The 27,049-nt window shown below is 35.8% G+C and overlaps 1 protein-coding gene across 8 annotated transcripts; it reads left to right on the top strand.

Annotated features, from left to right (window-relative positions):
• Positions 1–17,540: 17,540 nt before the first annotated feature.
• LOC131156407 (probable methyltransferase PMT26) lies at positions 17,541–26,532 on the top strand. Of its 8 annotated transcripts, none has more exons than XR_009136994.1 (10): positions 17,575–17,838; positions 19,099–20,248; positions 20,332–20,481; positions 23,073–23,343; positions 23,571–23,681; positions 23,803–23,977; positions 25,239–25,511; positions 25,684–25,878; positions 25,998–26,284; positions 26,406–26,532. XR_009136994.1 is itself a non-coding variant. In XM_058110103.1 (9 exons), exons 2-9 carry the CDS (start codon positions 19,148–19,150, stop codon positions 26,224–26,226), a joined length of 2,505 nt encoding a protein of 834 aa, XP_057966086.1. In that variant the 5' UTR covers positions 17,541–17,838; positions 19,111–19,147; the 3' UTR covers positions 26,227–26,532. The 8 variants fall into 8 exon arrangements, 5 of the variants coding, with proteins under 5 accessions (XP_057966086.1, XP_057966060.1, XP_057966068.1 ...); XR_009136991.1 differs by having other exon boundaries at positions 17,620–17,838; positions 19,111–20,248; XR_009136996.1 differs by lacking the exon at positions 17,575–17,838 and adding an exon at positions 18,691–19,009.
• Positions 26,533–27,049: the final 517 nt, after the last annotated feature.

Genomic DNA, 27,049 nt, shown 5'->3' with positions numbered 1-27,049 from the left:
ACTCGTACATATTTCATTAAATGACATGACACATGGCATGTGACTTGCACATGTTTCATTAAATGACACATGACATGTGACTTGCACATGTTTCATTAAATGACATGGCATGCTTAAGGTTATGTAGGATTATTTTATTGGCTAGATTGATGTCATAGCTTATTTTTACTGGCCGAACTGATGTCATGGGTTTCTTTTATTTTCTATAAGTAGTCAACTCTCTATTGTATTAAAGGATGATTATTTTTTCTGAATACAATTACAAGTGAGGTTTATTTCTCTTCAAGTTCTTCGTTGAACTTTCACTGAACTTATCAAAGGTGCTACCTTTGTGGCGTTCATCCATCAATTTGATATTCTTGGTTTGTGCTTCACGTCAAGCAATAGGTCAAGGATCCTATACCATGTCGAATCTTATTTTGGGTTTGGGGTTTTGATAAATCTGATTTGGGGTCTCCAAACGTTTATTCTTGGGGTTCCGTATCAGGCAGATGTCAAGCTGGGTTTCAGGGGAACAGATTTAGAAGCATTCATGCCAGATTGAAACTTGAAATATGGCCAAGAGTAGAGTTGGGTTTGTTGATTATTGGCGCGTTGGAGAAATAAAAGTTTGCACATCATCATGCACTTCATGCATTGCATGAAAAAGAAAAAGAAAACATGCATACATATCCTCATGCCATGTAGCATGCATACAAGTCATGCACGTCATACATATCCCTACATTTAGCATACATACACATCATACATATCTTCGCATTCCAACATGCAAAAACATGCATACATAACATAGCATCATTCAGTCACACATGTCTTATTGTATATCCTTTCTCATCCTCGTCCAGATAAGTCCAAATACTAGGGCACTGACCTAGTTTGTGTCATCTACTCTAAAACTAGGGCACTAACCTAGCCAAATTTGTATTGTCTACTTTGAAACTAGGGCACTAACCTAGGCCCAAATCAAGTCATCTACTCTAAATCTGGGGCACTAACCTATGTCCAAATTTGTTGGTCACCTTAAAACTGGGGCATTAGCCTTCAAGTCAAAAAAAATTAAGAATGTCAACTTTGAAACTGGGGCATCGATTTTTAGATTCCAAAAAACTGTGTTACCTACTAGGGCATTAGACCTTTTTCTCCCATGTCTGGGTTATCCCTTTCATTGACCCTTTCGCGATCCCCTTCCCATCGACCCTTTCATCATCCCCTTCCAATGAATCCTTCATGGGTCATGTCAAAATTGACCCTTCGCGGGTCTTTTCATGTCAACCCTTTGTGGGTCCTATTCAAAACCACCTCTTTGTGGTTTCCTTTCAAAATCACCCCTTCATAGGTTCTTTTAAATCACCCCTTCATCACCCCTTCGTAGTTCCCTTCAAAATCACCCATTTGTGGGTCCCCTCGAAATCAGCCCTTCAGGGGTCCTTTCAAAATCACCCCTTCATGGGTTCCTTTCAAAATCACCCCTTCGTGGGTTCCTTCAAAATCACCCCTTCGTGGATCCTTTCAAAATCACCCCTTCATGGGTCCCTTCAAAATTGCCCTATTGTGGGTCCTTTCAAAATCATCCCTTCGTGGGTCCCTTCAAAATCACCCCTCCATGGATCCTTTCAAAATCACTCCTTTATGGGTCCCTTCAAAATTACCCCTTCATGGGTCTTTTCAAAATCAACCCTTCGCTAGTCTTTTCAAGTCAACCCATTGTAGGTTCCTTCAAAATCAACCCTTTGTGGGTCCCGTAAAAATCAACCATTCAAAAATATCCTAAAGAAAATGCTCCAGCTATTTTGGAGGCATATGGCTTTGTTCCCAAATCCAAGTAGTCATCTTCTCAATCAGAATTTGCTTCGGCTATCTTGGAGGCATGTGTTGTTATTCCCAAATCCAAGTAGTCATCTTTACATTAGAAAATTCTCTGGCTATCTTAGAGGTATGTGGCTTTGTTCCCAAATCTGAGTAGTCATCTTTCAATTAGAAATGCTCTAGCAATCTTGGAGGCATGTGGCTTTGTTCCTAAAAATGAGTAGTCATCTTCCAATTAGAAATGCTCCGACTACCTTATAGGCATATAGCTTTGTTCCCAAATCAGAGTTGTCATCTTCCAATTAGAAAATACTCTGGCTATATTGGAGGCAAGTGACTTTGTTCCCAAATCCGAGTAGTCATCTTCCAATCAGAAAATACTCTAACTATCTTGGAGGCATGTGGCTTTGTTCCCAAATTCGAGCAGTCATCTTCCAATTAGAAATGCTCCAGCTATCTTGAGGGCACATAGCTTTGTTCCCAAATCCGAGTAGTCATATTCCAATTAGAAATTCTCTGGCTATCTTGGAGGTATGTGACTTTGTTCCCAAATCCAAGTAGTCATCAGAAAATGCTCCCACTATCTTGGAGGCATTGGCTTTGTTCTCAAATCTGAGTAGTCATCAGAAAATGCTCCGACTATCTTGGAGGCATGTGGCTTTATCCCAAATCCGAGTAGTCATCTTCCAACCAAAAAATACTCCGGCTATCTTGGAGGCATATGGCTTTGTTCCCAAATTCGAGTAGTCATCTTCCAATTAAAAATGCTTCGACTAGTTTGGAGGCATGTGGCTTTGTTCCCAAATCCAAGTAGTCATCTTCCAATTAGAAATGCTCTGACTATCTTAGAGGCATGTGGCTTTGTTTCCAAATCGGAGTAGTCATCTTCCAATTAGAAAATGTTCTGGGTATTTTGGAGGCATGTGGCTTTGTTCCTAAATCCGAGTAAGCTATCTTGGAGGCATGCGGCTTTGTTCCCATATCTGAGTAGTCACCTTTGGCTCTCAGGATCCTATGCCCAAGCATTCATCTTCAACCCTCTGGGGTCTTTCTAGGTTGACCCTTCACGAATATGTTAAAGTCAACCCTTCAAGGCCTCCACTAACAACTAACCTCTAGTCAAAGCCTACTAACTACTAACTAAAAAATCCCTTGAAATGAGGCATTTCCTTTCAACAGTCCATAGCTTAGTCACGTAAAAGCATTGCTCCAACCTAGTAAAAATAGACATCTTTTATCTTTATAGTCATATTGCTAAAAAATAACATAGGAATAATCTCCACTGTCATTTTCAAGCAGCAATGCCTAAAAGAGGAGCAGCTATAGACACCCTAATTTTTATCAGGTCATTTTAATTATGGAACAGAATTTATGAATCAACTTAGTTAGGTTTTGAAGGTTAATCATTAATTGACTATCTAACGACCCCAACCCGCCACGTGGGCTCGGAGTGCTACTTTAGTGACGTCAGTGTACCTGATACCATATTCATCAAATATAAAATACACATACGTTGCGGGAATAAAATCTAAAATCCTCAAATTACATTACCAGAGTTCTAATTATCTTTATACACAAATATATCCATTTTCACATAATTACATCTTATAAAACTAAAAAAAAAAAAAAAAATCTCTATCTACACACTACCTACATAAAATTCACACCACTAGCTTGGCTCCTATAGCCTGCTAGACCCGATTTATAGGATTCCCTGAAAAGACAGTTTGTAAAGTAGGGGTGAGGCACAGCTCAGTAAGGGAAAGACTAAGTTAATGTTAGTGTGTGGCCAACATGCATTTAATGTACAAAAAATAACCAGTTTACTAAGCAGATAAACACATTTATGAAAATATTCTTATTTTACACTCACACACACAATTAGTCGAGGATAGGAAAGATTACCCGTCCATACAAGTAGTTTCCCTCTGCTCTAGTACTATTATTGCTACCAGGGCACTCACATTTCTTAGTAAGCCCTTAAATTATCTTATTAATTAACCATATTCACATAAATTAACATATATGCATATAAGACACTCCCTCTGACAAGCTCGTTATTTACATCCCCATGGCACGGGTTGTGCGGCTCAAAGGCTGGACTAATGTCTTGGGGGATCCACCCAGACAGTAGTCATCTATACTCTCTGCTAACATACTCCGCAGGTACACGCAGCTCCAACTGCTGGTCCGATTGCCCTCACCCAAGGGTGCATTCACCTCACGTAGGCAAATCGGATAAGGCCATGCCACACCTCTCAGCACAGGTGTGAGCGCACACGGCCACATAACAAATATCTAGCAACGGTACTGTGCTTACACTACACTGGTCCTCAGAGTTCCTAAAGCATATCATGCAATTTAAATAATAGAAAATATCATTTAAAACATCATTTCACATATATTTCTTGTTATTCCAAAAACTCGCTCCCCGCCCCCCCCCCCCCCCGCCAAAAATACAATTCGGCATATAGCCATCAAATAAAACTCCGCCCTCAGCCGTCAAATAATAATCATGACCCTTGGCCAACCAAACAATACCCGACCACTGGCTGTTAGTTCAAACTCTTACATTTCATAAACAGTTCCAGTATTTTCATAAGCATTTCTAGTATTTTTCACAACAATTCCATTATTTCAAAATCTCAAATCCAGATGTACAATAATTCATACAAATAAAATCATCTGCTACACAATTTTCCACATTCTAACATATCCATTTAAATAAAACAAGTTTTCCACCGTTCATTTTATTCAAAAATATCATACCGTATATCCTACGTTTGTAAAACTCATTTCGAACGGTTGGTTTCCAAAATAGCATTTAAATTCCCAAATGAATAAATATATATATATATTAATTTAATCGATTCAAATTATATAAAATTACTGACTTAAGTTAATCCCCTTACCTAATTCCTGAAAAGTCTGCCAATACCCCGGCCTACGCCCCAGGAGTTAAAAAAATCCCTGAGCCTTGAAATTCAAAATTCACTATATTATTCGTCACAATCCCTAGAACAACTTTCCCTAAATTTTCCCAAGGTTCTGAATACCCTAAATAGCCTAATAAAAGCCCAAATTATTAAACTTATCCCCGATTTAAGATTGGTACCCCGGAACTCCAATTTGAAAACTCGCTCTAGTTAGATTGTAGAGAATCTCCCCACGAGTCTCTTGGCAATTTCCATTTGTTAATAGGACTTATAATTTAAGAGAAATTGATGTAAGTTTGAGATTTGGCCTTACCCCAGGAGATATGCCTACGCCGCTCTCACGACATATCAGCTCTAGTAAAAATGTTGGTGGCGGCGAGCAGAGTCTAAAGGTATTTTTAGATTTTTGATCAGCCGAATAATGGAGATGAGATGGAGGAGAGTGGGAGAGAGAGGATGAGGAGATGAAGGACTGCTCTGTGCGCAAGATGAATGAAAAAAAAAAAAACCGAGAGGCTTCTTGGAGGCTTCCTGAAGGATCTTTGATCCTTCAAGATAAGTTAACCTATATTATATAATATATTTTATTATTATATTATATTATATTATTAATTATAATAATTAATTAAATAATTTTTAAATTTTTAAATTTCTTAAAATTTAAAATTTTAATTTTAATTAATTTTTTTTAATAATAAATTTTTTTTTTAATTTAAAAATTTTTTTTTTAGGATCATTACAGACTGTAATTTTCTAACCTAGCTGGGTTACAATTGACTTAGTTGACCATATTCATAATTGTTCCCAACCATTCATTTCACGAAAATTTAAATGAGTTTAGGAATGATTAAAAATCATTGGTGTTGTTAAAATTAATTGGTCAACTAAACCTTTTAATTCCTGCTTTGTTCCATACATTAGTGAGAGCCTTGACATGCATCAAAATAATACATTTTTATTAAAAGAGAGGGAAACGTGCCCTAGGCAGGGAATACAAGGAACACTAAAATTACAAAGAAAATATAAAGAAATAATTAAAAAGAAAATACAAAAAAATATATAAAGGAAAATACAAAAAAAAAAAAGAGCAAATACAGTGCAACAATACAAAAGAAATACAGAAAACTACAAAAATATAGGGAAATAAAAATCAAGTCCAAGTCCTTAGTCAAGCTCACATGCATCATACTCTCGGGGTCCTACTCAACAAAATTGAAAGAAAAAGAATATGTGAGTTAGAGAGGTTAAATGAAATTTAGAAAAAATAAATAAAAGAAAAAAAGTATGTGCGCAAAAGGAGAAAATGCAAGCGGTTGCAATATTCCCTCCCAGGAATAAAGGAACAGATTTCTACTGGTTGGAACTAATTGACCGCCAAATAACTTGCTTAGACTTCCTATAAATAGGGAGTCTCGTGCAAACCTACAAAGGGGGGGGGGGGTGAGAAAATTAGAGGAGGAGAGCATTAGAGAGAAATTGGGGGAGAATAAAGAAATTAGCGAGGGAAAGGAGGAAGCATGGAGAGCAATTATAGAAGAGAGCGATTACAGAAGAGAGCAGCTTACCAGACATTCGAGCAACTTAAAAGTGGAGAGAAGGTTCCAGACCTTTAGTGACAATTAGAAGCCGAGAGCTGGAGCCATCTCTGTGGCACCTCTACTCGGTGACCAGAAGCCACCCCCAGAAGAATACACAAACAAACACCGAGGAGGGAAAAGAAGATCGGAGGACTTAGAAGACCACAAGTAATATTGGCACCCCTTTCCATTCCTCACTTTGCCATACTGAATTATGGGTGTTCATTTTTTAGGTTATGCGAGCCTCAACCTGAATCGAACACCACTTACTTTGAACCGAACTGAACCTTACTGAGCTGAACCCCCTTCAAATCCTGAACCAACAGACTGAACCAAACCAAAACTTCCAACCTAAAGAAAGACATGCCCAACTGGTGAGAACAACTCATAAGGCAACCCAAGAGTGAGCACGACTCACCAACGATAGCCCATCTGATGAGTACCACTTATGAGGCCTCGAAGACATGCCCACTTGATAAGCATACCTCACGAGGTAACCTAAGAGTGAGCACGACTCACCAGCAATGACCTATATGATAAGTACCACTCATGAGGCCCCGAATACATGCCCAATTGATGAGCACAACTTATAAGATAAGGGAGAAGTGAGCACGACTTACCAGCAATGGCCCATCTGATGAGCACTACTTATGAGGTCCCGAAGACATGCCCAATTGATGAGAACAACTTATGAGGAAAGGAAGGAGTGAGCACGGATCATAAGGCAAGGAAGGAGTGAGCACGACTCACCAGTGATGGCCTATTTGATGAGCACCACTTATAAGACCTCGAAGACGTGCCTAGCTGATGAGCACTACTCATTAGGCAACCAAGCATATGCAACAGGCTCAAATTAAGCCGAAGAGTGAAGCAATCGACTCGGATTGAATTGAATGATGAAGGTGTCAGCTCAAATTAAGCTAAACTCTAAAACAACCATCTGAGCCGAACTGTGAAGGTATCATCTTGGATTGAGCCGAACACTGAAGCAACTAGCTCAGATTGAGCTGAACAATGAAGTAATTGGCTCAAATTGAGTCAAATAAGGAAGCAATTGGCTCTAATCAAGCCAACTCGTATGGTAACCAAATCGACAAAGACATTCAAATTAAGCTAGTCACTCAATAACTACCTTAAATTATGATGGAAGCTTAGATGGTAGACCTCAAAACACTCTCGAATAAAAGAAACTTGTTCCGAAAATTCAAGAGTAAGGGGGAAACTGGTATATCTAAAACTAATAGGCTCATTCATGAGGGGACAGTTATGAAACCACCATTAACACCCCTGTGCAACCGACATACTAAAGTAAATAGGTATATTCATGAGGGAAAACAACTATAAAACCACTATTAAACCCCCCCCCCCACCCACATAAATGCCATTAAATTATCTATAACCCCTAGAAATGCGATAATGCGTCCTTAAATGCTAAATTGAAGGAGGGTCAACCTCCACCACTGTAAAAGGGTATTCTGAGAGGAGGTAGGTATCTCATTCTTACTCTCACTTTTCTATTACTGTTGCAACCTAGAGCTTCCCATAGTTCCTAACTTAGGCATCAAAGTGATCTTCCGGAGGATACCTTGGGTTCTCCAAGTCATCTACATTTGGTTCTTTTCAGGTGGCCGCAGTCAAAGGACGATCCACAAAAGTCGTTCGATTTTTTACAGTAACATGTGTGTGTGTGTGTGTGTGTATTCGATGAGTTGGAAGAGTTAGTGTTTCATATGTAAGGGTGAGAAATTGACCAATTAGAATGTTTAATGATTTTTGGGGTGAGTATCATAGATTAAGATTTGTAAATAAGAGAAATACAATGTGTGCGTGTGTGTGTGTGTGTGTGTGTGTGTGTGTGTGTGAGAGAGAGAGAGAGAGAGAGAGAGAGAGAGAGAGAGAGAGAGGTGGTGGGAAGGGAGAAAAGACTAAAAGGAGTTAGAGAGTGATTGAGGGAGCGGAAATCATGTCCCTAAATCAAGTTGGAGGTTACTATTGCTTTTTTATTAGAATACAATAAATAATAAAATGGGACTATAGCAGTTTAAAAGATTAAAAAAAAACCAATAAATTAAAATTAATCATATAATTTAAAAAATAAAAAATATAAGAAAAATGAATTTGGCACTTGAGTTAGGAGTTGTTTTAATATATATATATATATATATATATATATATATATATATATATATATATATATGCCTTTGAATCATGCAAAGAAAATGTGCAAAAAAAAAAAAAAGAGGGCAAGAATATTGCTTGTTGGAACTATATCATAACTGCATTAAAATAGGATCCTTTCTAAGTAATCTCATACTTGCAAGTTGTGAGAATTAAATTTACTTTCAGCATTATGTTGATGGTTGGCACTTAAAAGAAGAAATAAAGGTTGGAGAGAGAGAGCTTGCTTTATGCCACTATTTACCTTACAATATCTAGAAATGAAAAAGCTTCAGTCATGGATGAGAATGACCGCCATAGAAATTTTTGTTTCAAATTTCATGCTTTTTATATGTGGCTAAAACAAATATGATTTATCGCATATGTTATAACATCATTACGTATTCATTATAGACATGTCGACCCTAAACATAAATTATGGGACATACCATACCTCAAGTCAAACAAAATGTCGTAAAAATTTTTTAATACTAACTTTTATTCAAAAGCTAAAAGGTCACGTGAAGAGATAGCTTTCGCAATGTGGAAGCAGTAGATAATGCATAAAAAACATGCAACAAGTATTGTCATGTTATGCAATATCATACATAGTGCCGTGTCAAGAAAAATTCAACAATCATCTACAAAATATTCAAATTATAGCTTTAAGATATCTAAAGAAAAACTTATATTCACATGTCATGTCAAAAGTTAACACATCAAAGGTCAAAATTAAATTTTAGCCACCTTGGTCAAAGTCAAAATTTACTATGTAAGCAAAGGCCAAAATTACTTTATAAAAATGGAAAAGGGGTGTTGGGTCCATTTAAGCCCTAAGATAGAGCAAATTTGTCATTGACTAATTGATCAACACCGAGCACTTGGGCCCTTGGTTTAAAAGGATAAGAAAACTAAAAATAATTTATTATTCTTCTCTAAAGAATGCTTAGAGGATTGTATCCATATTTTTATTTAAATTAGTAAATATGTCATGTGTGTTGCTTACAATTGCATGTGCAATAATATTGTGTACAATATTTTTATAATTCTTAACAAAGTTTAAAATTAGTTTTATAACAAATGAAAGTATGAATATTCAAATTTATTTATAAAAAAGTATATTCTGTTAAAAAATGTTACGGACATGTACATATGATATAAATTTATTTGTTACAAATCAATTTAAATGTAAAATTAATTGAGAAAAATAAAATACATATATGGACCATACTAATATTGAATGAGAACTTAAAATATAAAATTTAAATACTTCATTTTATAATATATAGAAAGTTGAACACTTATTAAATTTACATGCATTATATAAATATATATATATATATATATAATTATAGAATTTTGTTATTGAAAATTTTGGTGGAAAGTAAATGAGAAAAATTGTATTATATATATATATATATATATATATATATATCATATTAAATATTTTAAAAATAATTTCAATCACTTTTCTAATTTTAATGTATATAATGTGTGTAAATAGAAAAGTAACACAATATATATTGAATAATATAATTAAAATTAATTCTATAATTTTAATTGATGTAAATATAAACCAAAGATAAAGAAAGTAGGAACTAAAAGTTTTAGATTAATTTTATAATATAAAAGTATTGAGAAAGAAAATGGTGGAAAGTGGTTGAGTTGAGACCAATTTAAAAAATTATTTTAGTGAAATTCATGCATGTTGAAATTTTTAAATTTTATCTTTTAAAAGAGAGAAAGGAGTTTAAAAATAAATAAATAAAATTTAATGGAACTAGATGTAAATAGAGAGAAATTTAAAAATAAATTTAAAACAATTTTAAAATTAGTGGAGCTTGCATGGAGCCCTTGCCTCTGCTAACCGATAAAAAGAAAGAGGACCAAGAGAGAGAGAGAGAGAGAGAGAGAGGGAAGTTGAATGTAAAAAAAATAAAATAAAATTAGTTTGACTCGTGTGAGACCCTTCAGAAAAAAAGAGAGCAAAACCCTTATCCAAAAAGAAAACTCAATGCCACGTATTAGCACCATGCTTATCTCATGGTTTAGGATTTTATATATATATATATATATATATATATAATTTTTTGGTATATGAAAGAATGTAGGCTACTTTGAAATTTAAGTCTTGAATTAAAATTTGACAAGTAACATACAAAATGATAGTGTTAAATTAAAATTTACAGAACTTGGAATTAATCCTTGCAATTTCATGTTCCAAAAGGCATTATTAGACTTTTTAGTTTTGACTTTGTAGATGGACCATTGAATTCTTGACTTATTTATCTGATTGATTAATTTTTCAAGTTTGATTTAAATTAACCAATAAAATTTGAAAGTTCTAAAATCCAAAGTAAAACACATGAGAATCGAGTCCAATTGTTTATATCTCCATTTTTATTTATGGAAATGGGCGTTCAAGTCCCCTTGATAGCATATTTTAAGTCTTAGGACGTCTCTTGATATTTATGCTTTAATTTTTTCTAGAATTTTTACTATTTTTTTCATTTTTTTAAATTAAAAAATTTAAAAATTAGTTAATCAAAAAAAAAAAAAAATAGGTGGTCTTGGATGACCAAACCAATTTAACCAGTTTGAACCAACCACGAGTCAGCCACCGACAGCGACATGTGACAACATGAGAATTTTTTTCTTTTGAAAAATCAAAGGCAACATGTGGTAGGGTGACATTAGCGTAACACAACGTAGCAAAAAATGATGGGTGCATAATATTTAACATGGATCGCTAACATAACAGTAATCTGACCATTTAGAAAAAAACACAACTTGAACTCCCATATTTTGGGAACTTGTTTGAGAATTTTAGAATCCAATTTTAGACTTTATTTGGGAAATTTATTTAAGATTCTTTATATGGCTCTTTTGAACTAATTATGGATAATCAAAAATTCAAAAAGACTAACAATGAGAATCAAGACAGGATGGCACCGATCTTTTAACCTTTAGAAGTCTCCTTGCTTGTTAATTTTGCCCAATGCACTTTCTTGATTTTTTAGTTCATCAGCTTATTGAATCCTTTCTCTGCTTATGCAATCCATCAAACCTAGTTCTTTCACTCCTACAATCTGAATTCTGTTGCTCCCAATGTATCAACTTTTAAGTTCTTTCCACTCTCAATTTTTCAATCTTTCTTTTTTTCTCGAACCTCCCAACTACAATCTCTTAGCCTCTTGCCTCATGTTTTCCTTTCTCCAATTATTTTCTAATTTTTTCTCCCCTCAACTCTTTTTCTCTCCAATTCTCTCCCTTAATTTTCTTCTCCAATTCTCTCCCTCAATTTTCTTCTCCTCACTATCTCCTTTTTAGATCTCTATTTATAGGTCAAGGGGAAAGCAACCATTTAAATTTGATTGATCAATCAACTTTAAAATTGATTTTTTTTTATTAATCAATCAAATTGAAAACTTATTAGTTGATTTATTTTGATTTATTTACAATTACTAGAATTTCTCTTGTGTTGTGTGTGTAGCTGTAAAGATGGAGGCACATAGGATTTTTAATTTTTTTTAAAAATTTATATATTTTATATTTTTTATGTATTTTATTTATTTATTTATAATTATATTAATGAATATTTACATATCAAAATTCAAAAAAAGAAAAGAAAAATCAAATTTCGCTATATAGAGCCTCGAATAAAATGGAGTGTCTACAATAATAATTAATATAATAAGTTTAAAGAATATTTTTAAGGAAAAAATAATATAAAATTTATTTAAATGGTCACTAGCGATTATTTTTAGTTTTGATTCTCACTAATAGGTGACTTTAATCAATTAGTGTCATTATTTTTTTAATATTACATTTATACATATAAATAATATGTATATATATATATATATATATATATATATATATATATATGGTTGTTAAATCCAAAGCACTTAACCTAGCACTGACACGTGAAGTTGGACTTTTTTTTCTTTCATTCAAGATTTTCCTTTCTTTTCTTTTTTTTTTTTTTTTCAAGCTTTTGTCCTCTCTCTTGCTTTACTCTCTTTGGCAGATGGAAAGGCCCAAGTAGGCCACACAAGTTTTTTTTGCATACATATCTACTTTTTTTTTTCCCTCCTCTCCGAGCAAGTAGGGGGCCCCATTAAATTTGTTAACCATTTCAATTTTTTTTAAACTCCTCTCTTTGGTTTAGAAGCCTCTATGCTTGTTAATTCTACCCAATGCACTTTTTTGATTTTCAAGTTCATCGACTTGTTGAATCTTCTATCTTCTTCTACATTTCATCAAATCCAATTCTTTTACTCCTACAATCTAAATCAGGTTGCTCCCAATGTATCATCAACCTTTTAGTTTTTTCCACTCTTAATTTTTCAATCTTTTTTTTTTTTTTCTTGAACCTCCCAACTACAATCTCTCAGCCTCTTGCCTTATCAAAATCCAACTGCAACCAAGAATATTACAATAGGGATCCGGGGGAACCAAGGTCCAAGTCCGATTTTGAATGAGAGCACTGTATTCGTCATTCATGGCAGAGCACCAATCGAGAAGTTTGGAGGTCGCAGAGAAGCTTAGAGGGTCATTAGGAGGGGTGGTTGTAGTGGCGAGACAATGGCAAGTAGGGTAAGGGATGGTACCATCGGTGAAGATACGGGGACGAGAAGAGTGGGTTTAGGCTCTAGTGATGATGAGAGATTGTGGAGGAATGAGATGGTGGTGTGAAGGGGAGTCTGGAGAGAGGTGATTAGGGTTAGCTGGGGAATTTGGGGAGGGATTGGGGGAAAAGGGCACATGAGTGGGTTCGATGGGTGAGGAGTTGGAGAGGGGAGAGGTTGGAGTGGTTGAAGTTAAGGGGTTTGGGCTTAGGCCAAGAAAGGATGGAAGAAAGATAGGAAGGGAAGCATTAGGTGAGTATGTGGGAGATATGGTGGGCTGAGCCAAGACGTGAACGTGAGGAAAAGAGGCCTCATGGAATAAGACATCTCTAGAGAGATCCAGGCACTTGTAGCCTTTGTGTGAAGAGTTGTAGCCTAGAAAAAAACAAGATTTGGAACGAAAATGCATTTTGTGATTATTATAAGCCGAAAGGTTAGGCCAACATTCACACCCAAATACTTTGAAAAATTTGTAGTCAGGATCTTTATTAAGTACTAGGTAAAAGGGATATTTATTGTTCAGAGTAGGGGACGGAAGGCGATTTATAAGGCAAACGGCTATGTCAAAAGCATCGGCCCAATATTTGAAAGGTAAATGTGCATGGGCCAATAATGCAAGGCGAGTTTCAACAATATGTCTGTGCTTGCATTCTACAAGGCCATTTTGTTGATGAGTATGTGGGTATGTTAATTGATGTGTGATGCCAAGTTTTTGGCAAAAAGGGGTGATTGATTTAAATTCACCACCACCATTCGTTTGAATAGAAATTAGTTTTGAATTGAATAAGTGTTCAAAATATGGAATAAAAGTAGTGAAGACATGATAAACATTAGATTTAAGTTTGATGGGGAAAAACCTATAGAAACGGGTGCATTGATCTACAAGAGAAAGATAAAATCGAAAGTCATTCCTAGACATATAAGGGAGCAGGCCCCAAACATCAGCACAAATTAGCTCAAGGGGCTTTGAGGCCTGGGCCTGATTGGGAAAGAAGTGTTGTTGGTGACTTTTGGCCAGGGGGCACTTGGAGCAAAACAGTGAGGAATCTGTGTGATTGGAGGGCAGACGATGTTGATGCAAAATTCGAGACACCAACTGAAGAGAGGGGTGACCTAAACGACGATGCCATTGAACAGGGGAGGTTCGTTCGCCGACATGTGGAAGGAGAAGAGGTGAGTGCCAGTGCAGGTGGGAAGACGTAGAGACCATTAATGTTGGGCCTGGTGAGGAGGAGTTTCTCGGTCATAGTGTCCTTGATAGAGAAAAAGGATGACTGAAATTCAAAGAAGCAATTATTATCTGAGCAAAATTTACAAATCGAGACAAGATTTTTGGTGATAGAAGGAACATGGAGTAAGTTATGTAGAATAAATGAGGAAGATGAAGAGAGAGAGTGTGATTCCTTGCCCATTCCTTTATTTTTTAAAAATTATAATTTTACCCTTCTCCTCACACTTTTATAAATTTCATTTTCTTTCCCAAAATTTTTCTATAAATACGAAGCTCTCAACCTTCATTTTTCACAAAAAAATTTCCAAAGGAAGAGAAGGATTAGTGAGTAAAAGAATTAGTGGTGGAGGGAAAATTTCTGCTATAATTGAAATTCTCACTCACCCACTTTTTTCGATCTCATTTTTTAGAGATATTCGTTGTAATCGTATCACAAGGTTAAGTAAGAGGTAAGTAAATTTGATTATGTTATATTTTAATTTAAAATTTATACCCGAATTTATTTGTAAATAAATTTGAATTATGTTAGTTATTTTTCATAAAATTTTTCTGAATTTATTTTTACGTATATTTAATTATACTAGTTTTATCTTTAATATGCTTGCATTTATTTTTGAGTTAAGAAATGTTCTAAACCCCTCGGGTATTTTACAGTATTAATTTCTATTAAAAAAAAAATTTAACACGAAAAATTGTGTGGCATGAGTTTATTTATACCTTGCATATTTTACGAAAATATAAGTAAAGATGACATGAGTTGATTTTTACATTGCATATTTCATGAAAATATGAGTAAAAATGAAATTTTCATGATATTATTTTAATTGTATGAATTATATAATAAGATATTTTCAAAACCCTTTAGGGTTCAGACGATACGGAAAATTAAGAATGTTCGGTACCGCAGTTTAAAGTTTAAACAGATCAGAGTGCACCCACACTATTTATAGGGTGATTTTATATGATAGTGGATTTCTCCTGAGTGCACACCTGGGTCGGACCAATGTTTAATAAGGAAAATCTCACTTAATAATGATGTACGTTAATTTAGTTTAGCCGGTCAACTAGTTAAATTCAGTTTTTGGACTGCATAATCCTGTCGTGGGGGTAAACATGACTTACGGCTAATAAAAAGATGACTTAGGGCTAACAAGCCTAAGGGTGGTTTTATAGTATATGTATATAATATTTAATTACGTGTATAAAGTTATTGATGATTTGAAGGAAAAATATATGTTTATGCGAACATGACTATTTTTGTGCCTAAATGATGATTTAAAGGAAACGTGTAAGGAAAAGTATATATGTATTATAGTTATAGTTTTAAAGTTAAAAGTTAATTTAACAATTATAGTATATGGTTATAAAATTTTATTACTGTAGTTTATGGTAAAAGTTTTATGTAAAAATTTTTAAATTCACATTTATTTTAAAAACAGTTTTGAAGTTATATTATTAAATATTATTTTACGAAAGTATAATATTATGAAAGCTTATTTTTGTCACATACTAATAATAATCTTATTTACTTATTGAGCGTCATTTCACTCCAATCGTTATTTTACATTTCAAATGATTTTGAAGAGTATACCAGAAATCTGGTATAGCAAGTGCATGAGCGGGAGTAGAAAGAGTAGAGTAGAATAAAAATTTAGCATAATACAATTTAGAATACGTTTGTGTATTTTAGAATTTTAAAAAATTTCATTTTAATAGTTGTAACATATATTTGTAATAAAATAAAAATAATTTAGATTTATGTGTGTTCGCTGAAAAATTTATATGTAGGAACCCACTCGGGTTTGGAACCTTACAAAGTGCATCGACTCAAATCGAGCCGGTTGAGTTAAATCACTCGGGGTCCGATTTGAATTACAACTCTCAAATAAAAGAAATTTATTTCAAATATTCGAGAGTGTTAGGGGAGGCAACTGATACACCCAAAATTGATAGGAACACTCATAGGGTTAAATAGTAATAAGATCAACATTTGATGTCTCACGTAATCGCCCTTAAGTTACCTATAACCCCTTAAGCTTAGTGGTATAGTTACAAGAGAGTTACTATTGACGTCTTACATAACCTCCCTTAAGTTACCTATAACCCTCCTAAGTTTAATGGTACGGTTATAAGAGAGTTATTATTAATGTCTTGCATAACCTCCCTTAAGTTACCTATAACCCCCGTAAGTTTAATGGTATGATTACAAGAGAGTTACTATTAATGTCTTGTATAACCTCCCTTAAGTTATCTATAACCCCCTAAGCGTAATGACATACTCATAAATGCCAACCTGAAGGAGGGTTTGCTTCCATCACTATAAAAAGAGATCTTAAGAGAAGATAAGTATCTCATTCTCATACTCACTTTTTCTACTGTTGTAATTCAAAACCTCTCATTAGTCCTTTACTTAGGCATCCGAGTGATCCCCCGGGGTACACCTTCGGGTTCTCCAAGTTATTCTTATTTGTTTTTTTTTTAGGTGGTCATGGTTAAAGAACGATTCGTGAAGGTTGTTCGATTTTCAGGGAGCAACAATATTTATATTCAAATTTCATGTTAAAATGATATATTATTACAAATTTGTATTATTATGATTGATCTTAATATTTACATTCTCATAATCAGGGTCAATTATCAAAGCTCAAAACTCTAATTTGTTTGTTATTCTTGGCCAATTTTTATTTTCCTAAAAACACACTTAAATCATTAAAATGTTATGTTCATATAATTCAAACTTTTAATTTGTTTATTATCCTTAAATAATTTTAATTTTCCTGAAAACACACATAGTCATTCCAATGTCACTTCCATATGGTTCAAATTTATCAATATTTTTTTAATTTACCTAATATACATTTTATATTTCTTTTTTCGGGAACAATTTTTACTAGCTATAATTATTATACTTACATTACCGGTTCGATTTAACCAACCAATGGCTCCACCAACCGGTCACCGGTCCAAAATTAATAACAATAGTCCTTTTACCGGTCCAGAGGGTTGGGGCTGACGCAAGTCACGCAACACCTTCACCTCGATTGACCCGGCGCGACCATCTCTTTCTCTGTACAAATGGGACCTTTCCTTTTCTGCCCTTTGACAGTTTTACCCTTGGCTGACGATTTTACGGCACCTTGTCTCCATCTGCCCCCACGCGCCTCTCTCTCTCTCTCTCTCTCTCTCTCTCTCTCTGGCTGCCCACAAATCCCATTCTCTCTGTCTCCCTCTACCCAGGGAATATTGTATTGAGCTGTCCTTGTATGAACGCACAATAAACAAACAGGGAAAGAAACGACTACAAAATACGAATAAACAATTGGAGACACACTACGGGCTATAGCTCCTCTGCTATATTTTCTTCCTCTGTCATGGTCCCCCCTCCGTTCCTATCCCTTCTCATTGCCCACCGCACTCCTTCTCTCTTTCTCCTGTCAAGATGATCGAAGAATTCTGATTCCGTTTCCTCCCTTAGATCTGCACCCATTCTTCCATTTCAGGTACCTGCACTGCAAACTCATGTTTCAAGCTATTACGTTTTCAACAGATCTAATTCCTCTATTGCATTTCAATGTTCCACGTACAAACGCGTCAGTACGTTATCTAGATTTGAATTTGTGTCTGCAATTATCGGGATTGTTTTCGCTTTCGAGCTGAATAGACGTTTTGTTTCCAGTGCTGCCGTCTGGAAATGTCGTAGGATCTCGCGGTATTGAAAAATTAATGCGGATCTGATGCGATGTGATGTGTGCGTGCGCACGTCTCTGTAAAAATTTAATCGTATATACCCCGGGAAGATGTTTCCATTGCCTTTTTTATTGCCTGTTAGTGGACTTGTGAGTGAGTTCGCTTTCGTAGATTGTTTTGTTGTTTATGTTTTAGTGAATGTACGAGACATGGATCTAAAATTGATTTGTGTTATCTGATTTCAAAATCATTAAATCTGAAATATTTACCTCCTTAGAAGGTCAAATTTTGCATTTTGTGTAGCTCAGCTGCCACTTCAACTTTTATTATTTCGATTCACGGTCTCAAACTTTTGATCTAATGAACAGTACAATCTCACATTTGAGAACCAGGGGCGGCTGGTAGCATATTCAAAAAGCAGGTTTGAACAGCCTAAAATTTGCAAAATGAAAGTTAGTGAAAATGGTAGGGTCAAGCGTAGTTTGGGGTACATTAAAACTCAAAGAATAACTGATGATGTGGGGCCACTTGTGTGATGTTCTTCTGGAAACTGGTGGCTATTGGAGAAATTTCTTTAAATCGGTTCTCAAAAATAAACTTTCATTGTGTTTTCATCTTTCCTTTTTCTTCAAATTGAAATGTAGCATATGACAACTCACCCTTGGCAGAAGCATGAGCACCCACATGAGCGGGGCGTGAACTTGGATTTATAGATCCCGCAACACATGCAAGCTGAAAGAAAATATACAAATACCCGCATTAGGTGGGAGCCGAAAGTGAAACCACATGGTCTTAGAGTCTCATCCTTGACTGATTGTTTTGACGAGCAGGGAAGAGGTTTTTGGAGCAGAAATAGACATGCTGCCCTTTTAATCATTTTGTTTTTGGGGGCTGGATACAGATGCAAATTGAAGTAGATTATCATTTTTGGTTTTTGGATGTGTAATGTTGATGAAACGGCATTTGATGCTGCAGTGTAAATTTGTTAAGTTGTTTGAATTGTGTTATTGTGATTTGTGGTATGGTATGGAATTGAGATTGTTATAGACTGAAGGTTTTGTATCTGATGTCAGTTGTGTTGCCAGGTATTGACTTTCAAGGAATAACTGGCATTTCAGAAACATGGCATTGGGCAAATATTCAAGAGTTGATGGCCGGAGATCATCATCAAATTATTGTTCGACAGTGACTATTGTTGTTTTTGTGGCTCTATGCTTAGTTGGAGTTTGGATGATGACATCATCATCTGTAGTGCCTGCTCAAAATGTTGATGTGCCTTCTGGGGACAACAAAAACGAGGTGAAGGAACAAGCAGGTGAGATCAATGAGAATAAGCCTAAACAATTTGAAGATAATCCTGGTGATTTACCTAAAGATGCAACCCAAAGCGACAGCAGCAGAACTTCTGCTCAGAGTCAAACTCAGTCCAACGATCAAGAAAACCCAGACAATTCTGATACGTTCGCTGCTACACAAGAAAGCCAGGAAGAGAAGCCTGCAGAGAAGAGTGTAGATGAAGAAAACAAGTCTGAAGATGCATCTAAAATTAAAAGAGAAAATGTAGATATTGAAACAAAAGACACGGAATCGAAATTTAAAGATGGAGAATCAAATACAGAAGATGGAGAAACAAAGCTAGGGGATGGTGAAACTCAATCTGGTGGACAGGCAGAATCCAGAGAGGGGGCCGGCCAAAAAAAATCAGATGAGAGTGAGCAGAAATCAAATTCTGATGAAAATGAAAAGAAATTGGGAGATAAAACACAATCTGGAGATGAAGCAGACAACCAAAGAGAGAAGGGGCAGCAAAATAAAGATAACGAGTTAGAACAAAGATCTGGTGAGAAAAAGGAGAATGGTCAGGCCAAAGAACAGGTTCAAAATGACGTATTTCCTTCTGGGGCTCAGTCAGAGCTTTTGAATGAAACGACGATTCAAAATGGATCCTGGTCAACTCAGGCGGCGGAGTCAAAGAATGAGAAGGAAGCACAGAAATCTTCAGACTCTGAGCAGCAACCTGGGTACAGTTGGAAAATCTGCAATGTCACTGCAGGATCGGATTACATCCCTTGCCTTGACAATATCCAAGCAATTAAGCACCTTCGTACTACCAAGCATTATGAACATCGAGAAAGACACTGCCCAGAGCCAGCTCCTGCCTGCCTTGTTCGTCTTCCTGAAGGATATAGACGCTCAATTGAGTGGCCTAAAAGCAGGGACAAGGTATAATGATTTCTTTCATATTCAAAGTTTGCATTTTTATTTGTTTTTACTTCTTGCTAAGATGCACTCATATATTCTCTCAGATATGGTACTACAATGTTCCCCATACCAAGCTTGCAGAATTCAAGGGGCATCAAAATTGGGTGAAAGTAACTGGCGAGTACCTTACCTTTCCTGGTGGTGGAACCCAGTTTAAGAATGGTGCTCTTCATTACATTGAATTCATAGAGAAGGTGAAGACTTTTAGCCAGTCTATTGCCTCGAGGGGCCCTTTATTTTCCCTGCCCACATATTACTTAGGACGCTGGCTTATGTATTGTTGTTATCAATGTTTTGAAAATCAGACTGGAGTGAGATACCCAGCCCAGTCCTGCGTCAACCATTGCAGGCTGTCCAACCGGACTATCGGCATAGCAATATAATTATATTATTAGTTAAAAAATTAAAAAAATTAAAATCACCAATAAATCATAAAAAAGCTAGATAATTGTGGCACTATAAAATGTTTGTTATATGCAATTTTTATGCAAATAAAACAACTGAACATGTCTTAAAACAAATATGGCAATCTAGTCTGCTAAATTTAAAGAGTCTATCAAACATTGTGTTAAAAAAATAGCACTTTAATTAAACTTTTAAATTTCATACTTCATGAAATAAAATTTTGAAGTTGAATGTAAGTCCTTTTTGTTTAAAATGTAAAATGCTAAATGGAAAAAAGGTAGCAACAGCTTAGATCTATATAAATTGGCTACTCCTAGTATGGACTGGTTCATATCTGGATCTCTAGTTTTTCCTGGTTTTATTTGGGATATCATGCTATGAAATAATGTATTCAGCCCAGTCTAGAAAGCAGACCAGTTTGAACTGGGCGGGCTGGGCCAATTTTCAATACACTTATTGTTATTTCTAGCGGTTCATGTTTTAATAGGCATCTGTTTGTTCGTTTGTCTTTTTACTCCATTTTTTTCCAGCTTTCTTGCTTGCTGTTGTGCTCTTTTTTCTTGTCTTTCTCTTTTCCCTTCTGGTCTCAAGATTGGTTCAGACTTCAGACCAAGACAAACCTTTTTTATGTGCACATATTAACATTTATGTAACTATCTATCTATATATATGTTCATACTTTTTTGTTTTATACTCATTACTAATTATGCTTAAAATAATAGAAGTTTGTGAAACAACTATTGAGCCTTTACTCCCCCACTAGGTGGTGGCTGCCTAAACCCTCTTCTGTCCTTATGCACAATAATGGGCAATGCCCTTAATAAATTAGATTTGTGTCAAATCCTTTATATATTGATCCAAGTTATTCTAGTTCTACACCTTCCATCACCAATCACAACTAAGTTAACCCTCCTCACTTGTGCATTATTTGATTATGTTGCAAGTACCCAAACCATCTTAATTGCAATTCCCTTCTCTTATTTTGTGTAGGTGCTACGCCTAATGATTAATGTGTTCATTCCTCACTTGATCTTTTAGAGTTATACCACTTGCCATCCTAGCATTCTCATTTTTGAAACTTTTACTTCTTGGATATGTTGTTTCTCAGCTGCCCGACATTTTGATCCACATAGCCTAGATGGTCTTTTAATTGCAATTCCCTTCTCTTATTTTGTGTAGGTGCTGTGCCTAACTAATGATGAATGTGTTCATTCCTTACTTGATCTTTTAGAGTTAGACCACATGCCATCCTAGCATTCTCATTTCTGCAGTTTTTTATTTTTGGATGTGTTGCTTCTTAGCTGCCCTACATTTTGATCCATATAGCCTAGATGGTTTTTTAGCTGTCCTTTATAACTTTTCTTTTAAGTTTAATGGTGTTCTAATATCACACAACACATGCAAACCAATTCTCCATTTTACCCAGTATTCTTAATCTCTATGTATTACAGCTTCATTTTGTGCTTTTGATTGCATAATAGATCCAAGCTACCAAAATAATCTAGCACTATGTACTCCTCTAATGAGTGATATTGCATTTTGTGTATTTTTCGTGCTTCTAATCATCTTAAATCCTCTAGATTCCGCTCCATAATTCTAACCTTCCTTCTGTAAAAGTTCATGACTTTAAATATTTCTAATTTCTCTAGAAGGTTGACAAAAAGGCATTTTTTTTTTCTTATTTTCTGAGCCTAGTAATAACTCTTGAAATTGTCAAAATGGGTCTGCAGAACCAAATGACTATATACATATTTACCTTTTCTATTTTTTGGCTGGGTATATACACATTTACTTTTCCTTTAGCTGGAAAGAGAATATTTCTCAACCCACTTACAATTGCACTACATAATTCTTTACAATATTCGGAATGGAAATCAGAGTCAGATTTCCTGAAATTAATACTATCATAATGAATGGCTGAAAAAACATCCTAACGGTTGCATGTAAGGCAGCATAATTTAACATTATATGAATATTATTGAAATTGATCACTGTTCTAGATAGTGCAGGTCAGCTAGCTATGCTGATTCTTTCTTGGATAGTTTCTTACAATCTATGTTGATTTTTTGAGATCTGCTTTATTTGCGATAAATGGTTTGTTAGTGAGACACATCTGACATGCTCTTTTTCTTTGTTAAGAAAGTCTATTCTTTTGTACTTTGGTGGACATTCCAAATAGCCTGTTAAATCCATCATTGTTGCATCTTTACCTCCTCTAAATTTCTAATGCCCATTTTCTATCATTCACATTATTTTCTGACATTGCAAGAGGAATGAAAATATACTTAGGTTGGGCTTTCTAGATGAATCTTTTAATTAATGCTACTGCGCTTAACATGTCAGTACATTTGATTGCATGGTGTTTGTGTTAAAAATGCAGACTGTACCTGATATTTCATGGGGAAAACGCTCCCGTGTGGTACTGGATGTTGGATGTGGGGTTGCTAGCTTTGGGGGTTTTCTCTTTGAAAAAGATGTCCTCACTATGTCCTTTGCCCCGAAAGATGAACATGAAGCTCAAGTGCAGTTTGCTCTTGAAAGGGGAATCCCTGCTGTATCTGCTGTAATGGGCACAAAAAGACTTCCCTTCCCAGGCCGGGTCTTTGATGTTGTGCACTGTGCCCGCTGTAGGGTACCCTGGCACATAGAAGGTATTCCAGAACATCCTTCCTACTGTCAGTGCATGGTCAGATGGTACAAGTTTCTTTTAAAAAAATGCATTGTTCTAGATATGTAAAGGTTCATGTCTCTTTTGTGCTTTCCACAGTAGAATTTAATGTGTACAGAACTTCTGGTGGGACATTGTCCAATTTATTATCTTGGTTAAACACCGGTTGCAACTTCTGTTTGGAAAATTTATGTGGGGTGCATTGTGCAGGTGGTAAACTTCTTTTGGAGTTGAATCGTGTGTTGCGCCCGGGTGGGTTTTTTGTGTGGTCTGCAACTCCAGTTTACCAAAAGCTTTCGGAAGATGTTGAGATTTGGAATGGTAAATTATATTTTTCTAGCTTAAAAACTCTGCTGTTTGGCCAAAAATGTCATTGCTAGAGAGATATTGGGCGGTTGATAAATACTAACAAATTGTGCATTCTTGTTGATGTTATTGGCAGCCATGCGTGAACTAACAAATTCAATGTGCTGGGAACTTGTCGCAATTAAGAAAGACAAGTTGAATGAAGTCGGGGCTGCAATATATAGGAAGACTGCCTCTAATGACTGCTATGAGAAAAGACAACAAAATGAGCCTCCTCTCTGCCAGGAATCTGATGATCCAAATGCAGCCTGGTAATTTATTTGTATTTCCCCCCCGGGACACAATTTTGTAGAATGTAGAACTGATAAATGCAAGATGGAGTAGCAGTGACCGAAATCGGAGGAATAATTTTGTTGCAGTTCAGTTGGTGCACTAAAAAATATTTAACATTAACATCCTAACATTTTTTTTAATTGAAAAAACAAAGAACAAAGTCATTTAGAAATTATAATAGAAAATATTTGAAATTAAAATAGCAAATTAAACATAGATTATTTGAAACAAGCTGTTGGCTCAGCTCAATAATTTTTTCATCTGAATCTGTATTACAGCCCTACCAACAAGTTATAGGGAATAAAAGTCACAATATTAAACAAAAAATTGAAAATAATATAAAAATCACTTGCAGCATTGCACAGAGTCGTGAACTCATAAATGAAACAAGGTGAAGAAAATGGAAAGAGAGGTTTATCACGAGGGAGTGAGTGAAAATGTGAAGAGGTTAATCATTCCAGCAAGTGGCTGCAGATGAGGCCATGTGGGTTGAGGAAGAGTTACACTCAATGCACCTCGGTGCAAAAGCATCTAGTGCAAACAGCTGAACCCTTTAGTTCCCAACATTCTGTCACAACTATTTAAGGCGAAGAGCCACTGTCTAAAACTGTCAAATTCAAGAAGCATCAGCTGGTGCACTTTGTTCTGTTGAAGCCCAACTACACTGGCTAAAGGCTACAACATATTTGGAAGAACCCTACTGGTTTATGTGCCAATTGCAGGGCTTCTGTGCAGGTGATGTGGAACTGTCTCTGCCACGCTCTTAGATGTCACATGATAGGCCAGACAGGCTCACTAACACCTTGTGCTTTGATACCATGTCAAAGCCCTCCCACAAGGCCCACGACAAACCAAAAGCTTAAGCTATTATGTGGAAGCAGCTCAGAGCTCGGCTTGAATGCTTGTTGCAGGACTAAGTGTGGGATTCTGTCTCATATTGATTTATCAATAGTCCTAACTTAAAATTAAAACTTACTTGTTTTTTGCCACCAGGGGATTGCTGCAGATAAAGATCCTTTTTTTGTTTTTTTGGTTGGCTGTTTTTGACCTCGCCTCCTGTCTTTCATGATAAAAGTTAGGCTTTAATGTTCTGAGTTATCACAATGTAGTTTTAGTTGCATTTTTTATGCTACAAATCTATATATCACAGGAAATTTACATTTCTTTTTTAGATATCTCTGAAGGTTTATGATTCTTTTAGCTGCTCTTAACAATAATTAATTTGTTGGTCACATGTAGGAATGTGCCGCTGCAGGTATGCATGCATAAAGTTCCTGTGGATGCATCAGAACGGGGTTCTGTATGGCCAGAGCAATGGCCAGCAAGGTTAGAGAAAGTGCCTTACTGGTTGAAAAGTTCCCAGCTTGGTGTTTATGGCAAAGCAGCACCTGAAGATTTCATTTCAGATTATAAGCACTGGAAACGTGTAGTGACCAAGTCGTATCTCACTGGGATGGGCATTAGTTGGTCATCTGTGAGGAATGTCATGGACATGAGATCTGTCTATGGAGGGTAAGCAAAACAATTTGTCATTCCAACTGCCATCTTGAATGGAAAGCATGAAAGTTGTGCGATGACTTCCTTTGCTTTCGTAAGAAGGGTTTAATCATTGTCATTTTATAGTTCATGGGAGCATTTTTCTTTTCTTTTTTCCTATGCTTCAGACGTCATGGCTGTGTTACAGGTTTGCTGCAGCTCTGAGAGACATGAAAGTGTGGGTCATGAATGTAGTTACAGTAGATTCACCTGATACACTACCCATAATATATGAGCGAGGTCTATTTGGGATTTATCATGACTGGTGTGAATCATTTAGCACCTATCCTAGATCTTACGATCTTCTCCATGCAGACCATCTCTTCTCCAAAGTCAAGAAGAAGTGCGTATTACAATTTCCCAGAAAAGTTTTGTCATTCTTTTGGCCAGATAATTTGGAGTGCTGTTCTTTAAACTTGCATTTGTTTTTTTGGCGGTGGGGTGGTTGTGGGATTCCTCTAGGTGCAATTTAGTTGCTGTGGTTGCTGAGGTTGATCGGATCCTAAGACCTGGAGGAAAGCTTATTGTCCGCGACGAAGTAGAGACGATCAAAGAGCTGGAGAACTTGGTGAGGCCTATGCAATGGGAGATCCGCTTAACCTACTCCAAGTACAAGGAAGGATTGCTGTGCGTGGAGAAATCCATGTGGCGGCCAAAAGAGGCGGAGCAAATCATTTCGGCAATTGCATAAAGCATACCGTCTGGTGATTGCCCTGGCATTCTCGACTCTGTTGCAACACTGAATTTAGGTATTCTTTTTTGTTTCGACTTTATCTGTTCATTAGCCCATTTATAGTGTCAGACTTGTCATGTTTAATGTTTTCAATTGCTTTTTCTTTTCCTTCTCTCTTTTTTCCTTTTTAACATCAGGGGATGGTGTTTCAATTTTCGCTTTAGTATCAATGAAATGTGACCGAAATTTTGGAATTGTAAAGTCCGTCATAAGAATAATTGAAGTATCCTGTTGAGATTCGGAATGGAGCATGAGATTATGGAATTGGTCACTGTGTAACTGACGACATTCGGTGTTACAACATGGAACCTTTTGTTAAAAATGTCATATGTGAAGAAATCGTGGGTCCATAATCATCACAGGTATACGTGACAGCATAAGAGAGGAATACAGGACTCGTGACTCTCAACATTTTCCTTTATTCTAGCCTTTCAACTGTAATATCAAAGTAAGCAATAACAATAAATTAAAAGGGAAAATGAAGTGCTTTAAGTGAAAATCCTTTACATAAATATCCTAACCTTACATTTGGGAGTATGAATTTTGAGACTTGAATTTTGATTTTGACAAGTGAACATGCCCTCCCACAGTTTGGTTTGCAGAATCAAGGTTAGGATGTAATCCAAATTCTAACTTTTTGATTCTCATTCCTCCTATGTTTGCTTTTTCGTAAACAAGGGTGGAATCGCATTGTACCCGGATTTCCTCATAATATTTAATGGAATGATGATCCAATACAAATTATAATTTCATTCCTAACTCTATTTTTAAAGACGATTAT

This window comes from Malania oleifera, chromosome 1, assembly GCF_029873635.1.
Source record: "Malania oleifera isolate guangnan ecotype guangnan chromosome 1, ASM2987363v1, whole genome shotgun sequence".
In the NCBI taxonomy this organism is placed as follows: domain Eukaryota; kingdom Viridiplantae; phylum Streptophyta; class Magnoliopsida; order Santalales; family Ximeniaceae; genus Malania; species Malania oleifera.
Note: the sequence above shows the minus strand (reverse complement) of the source record. Positions and strands in the feature narration are given on the sequence as shown.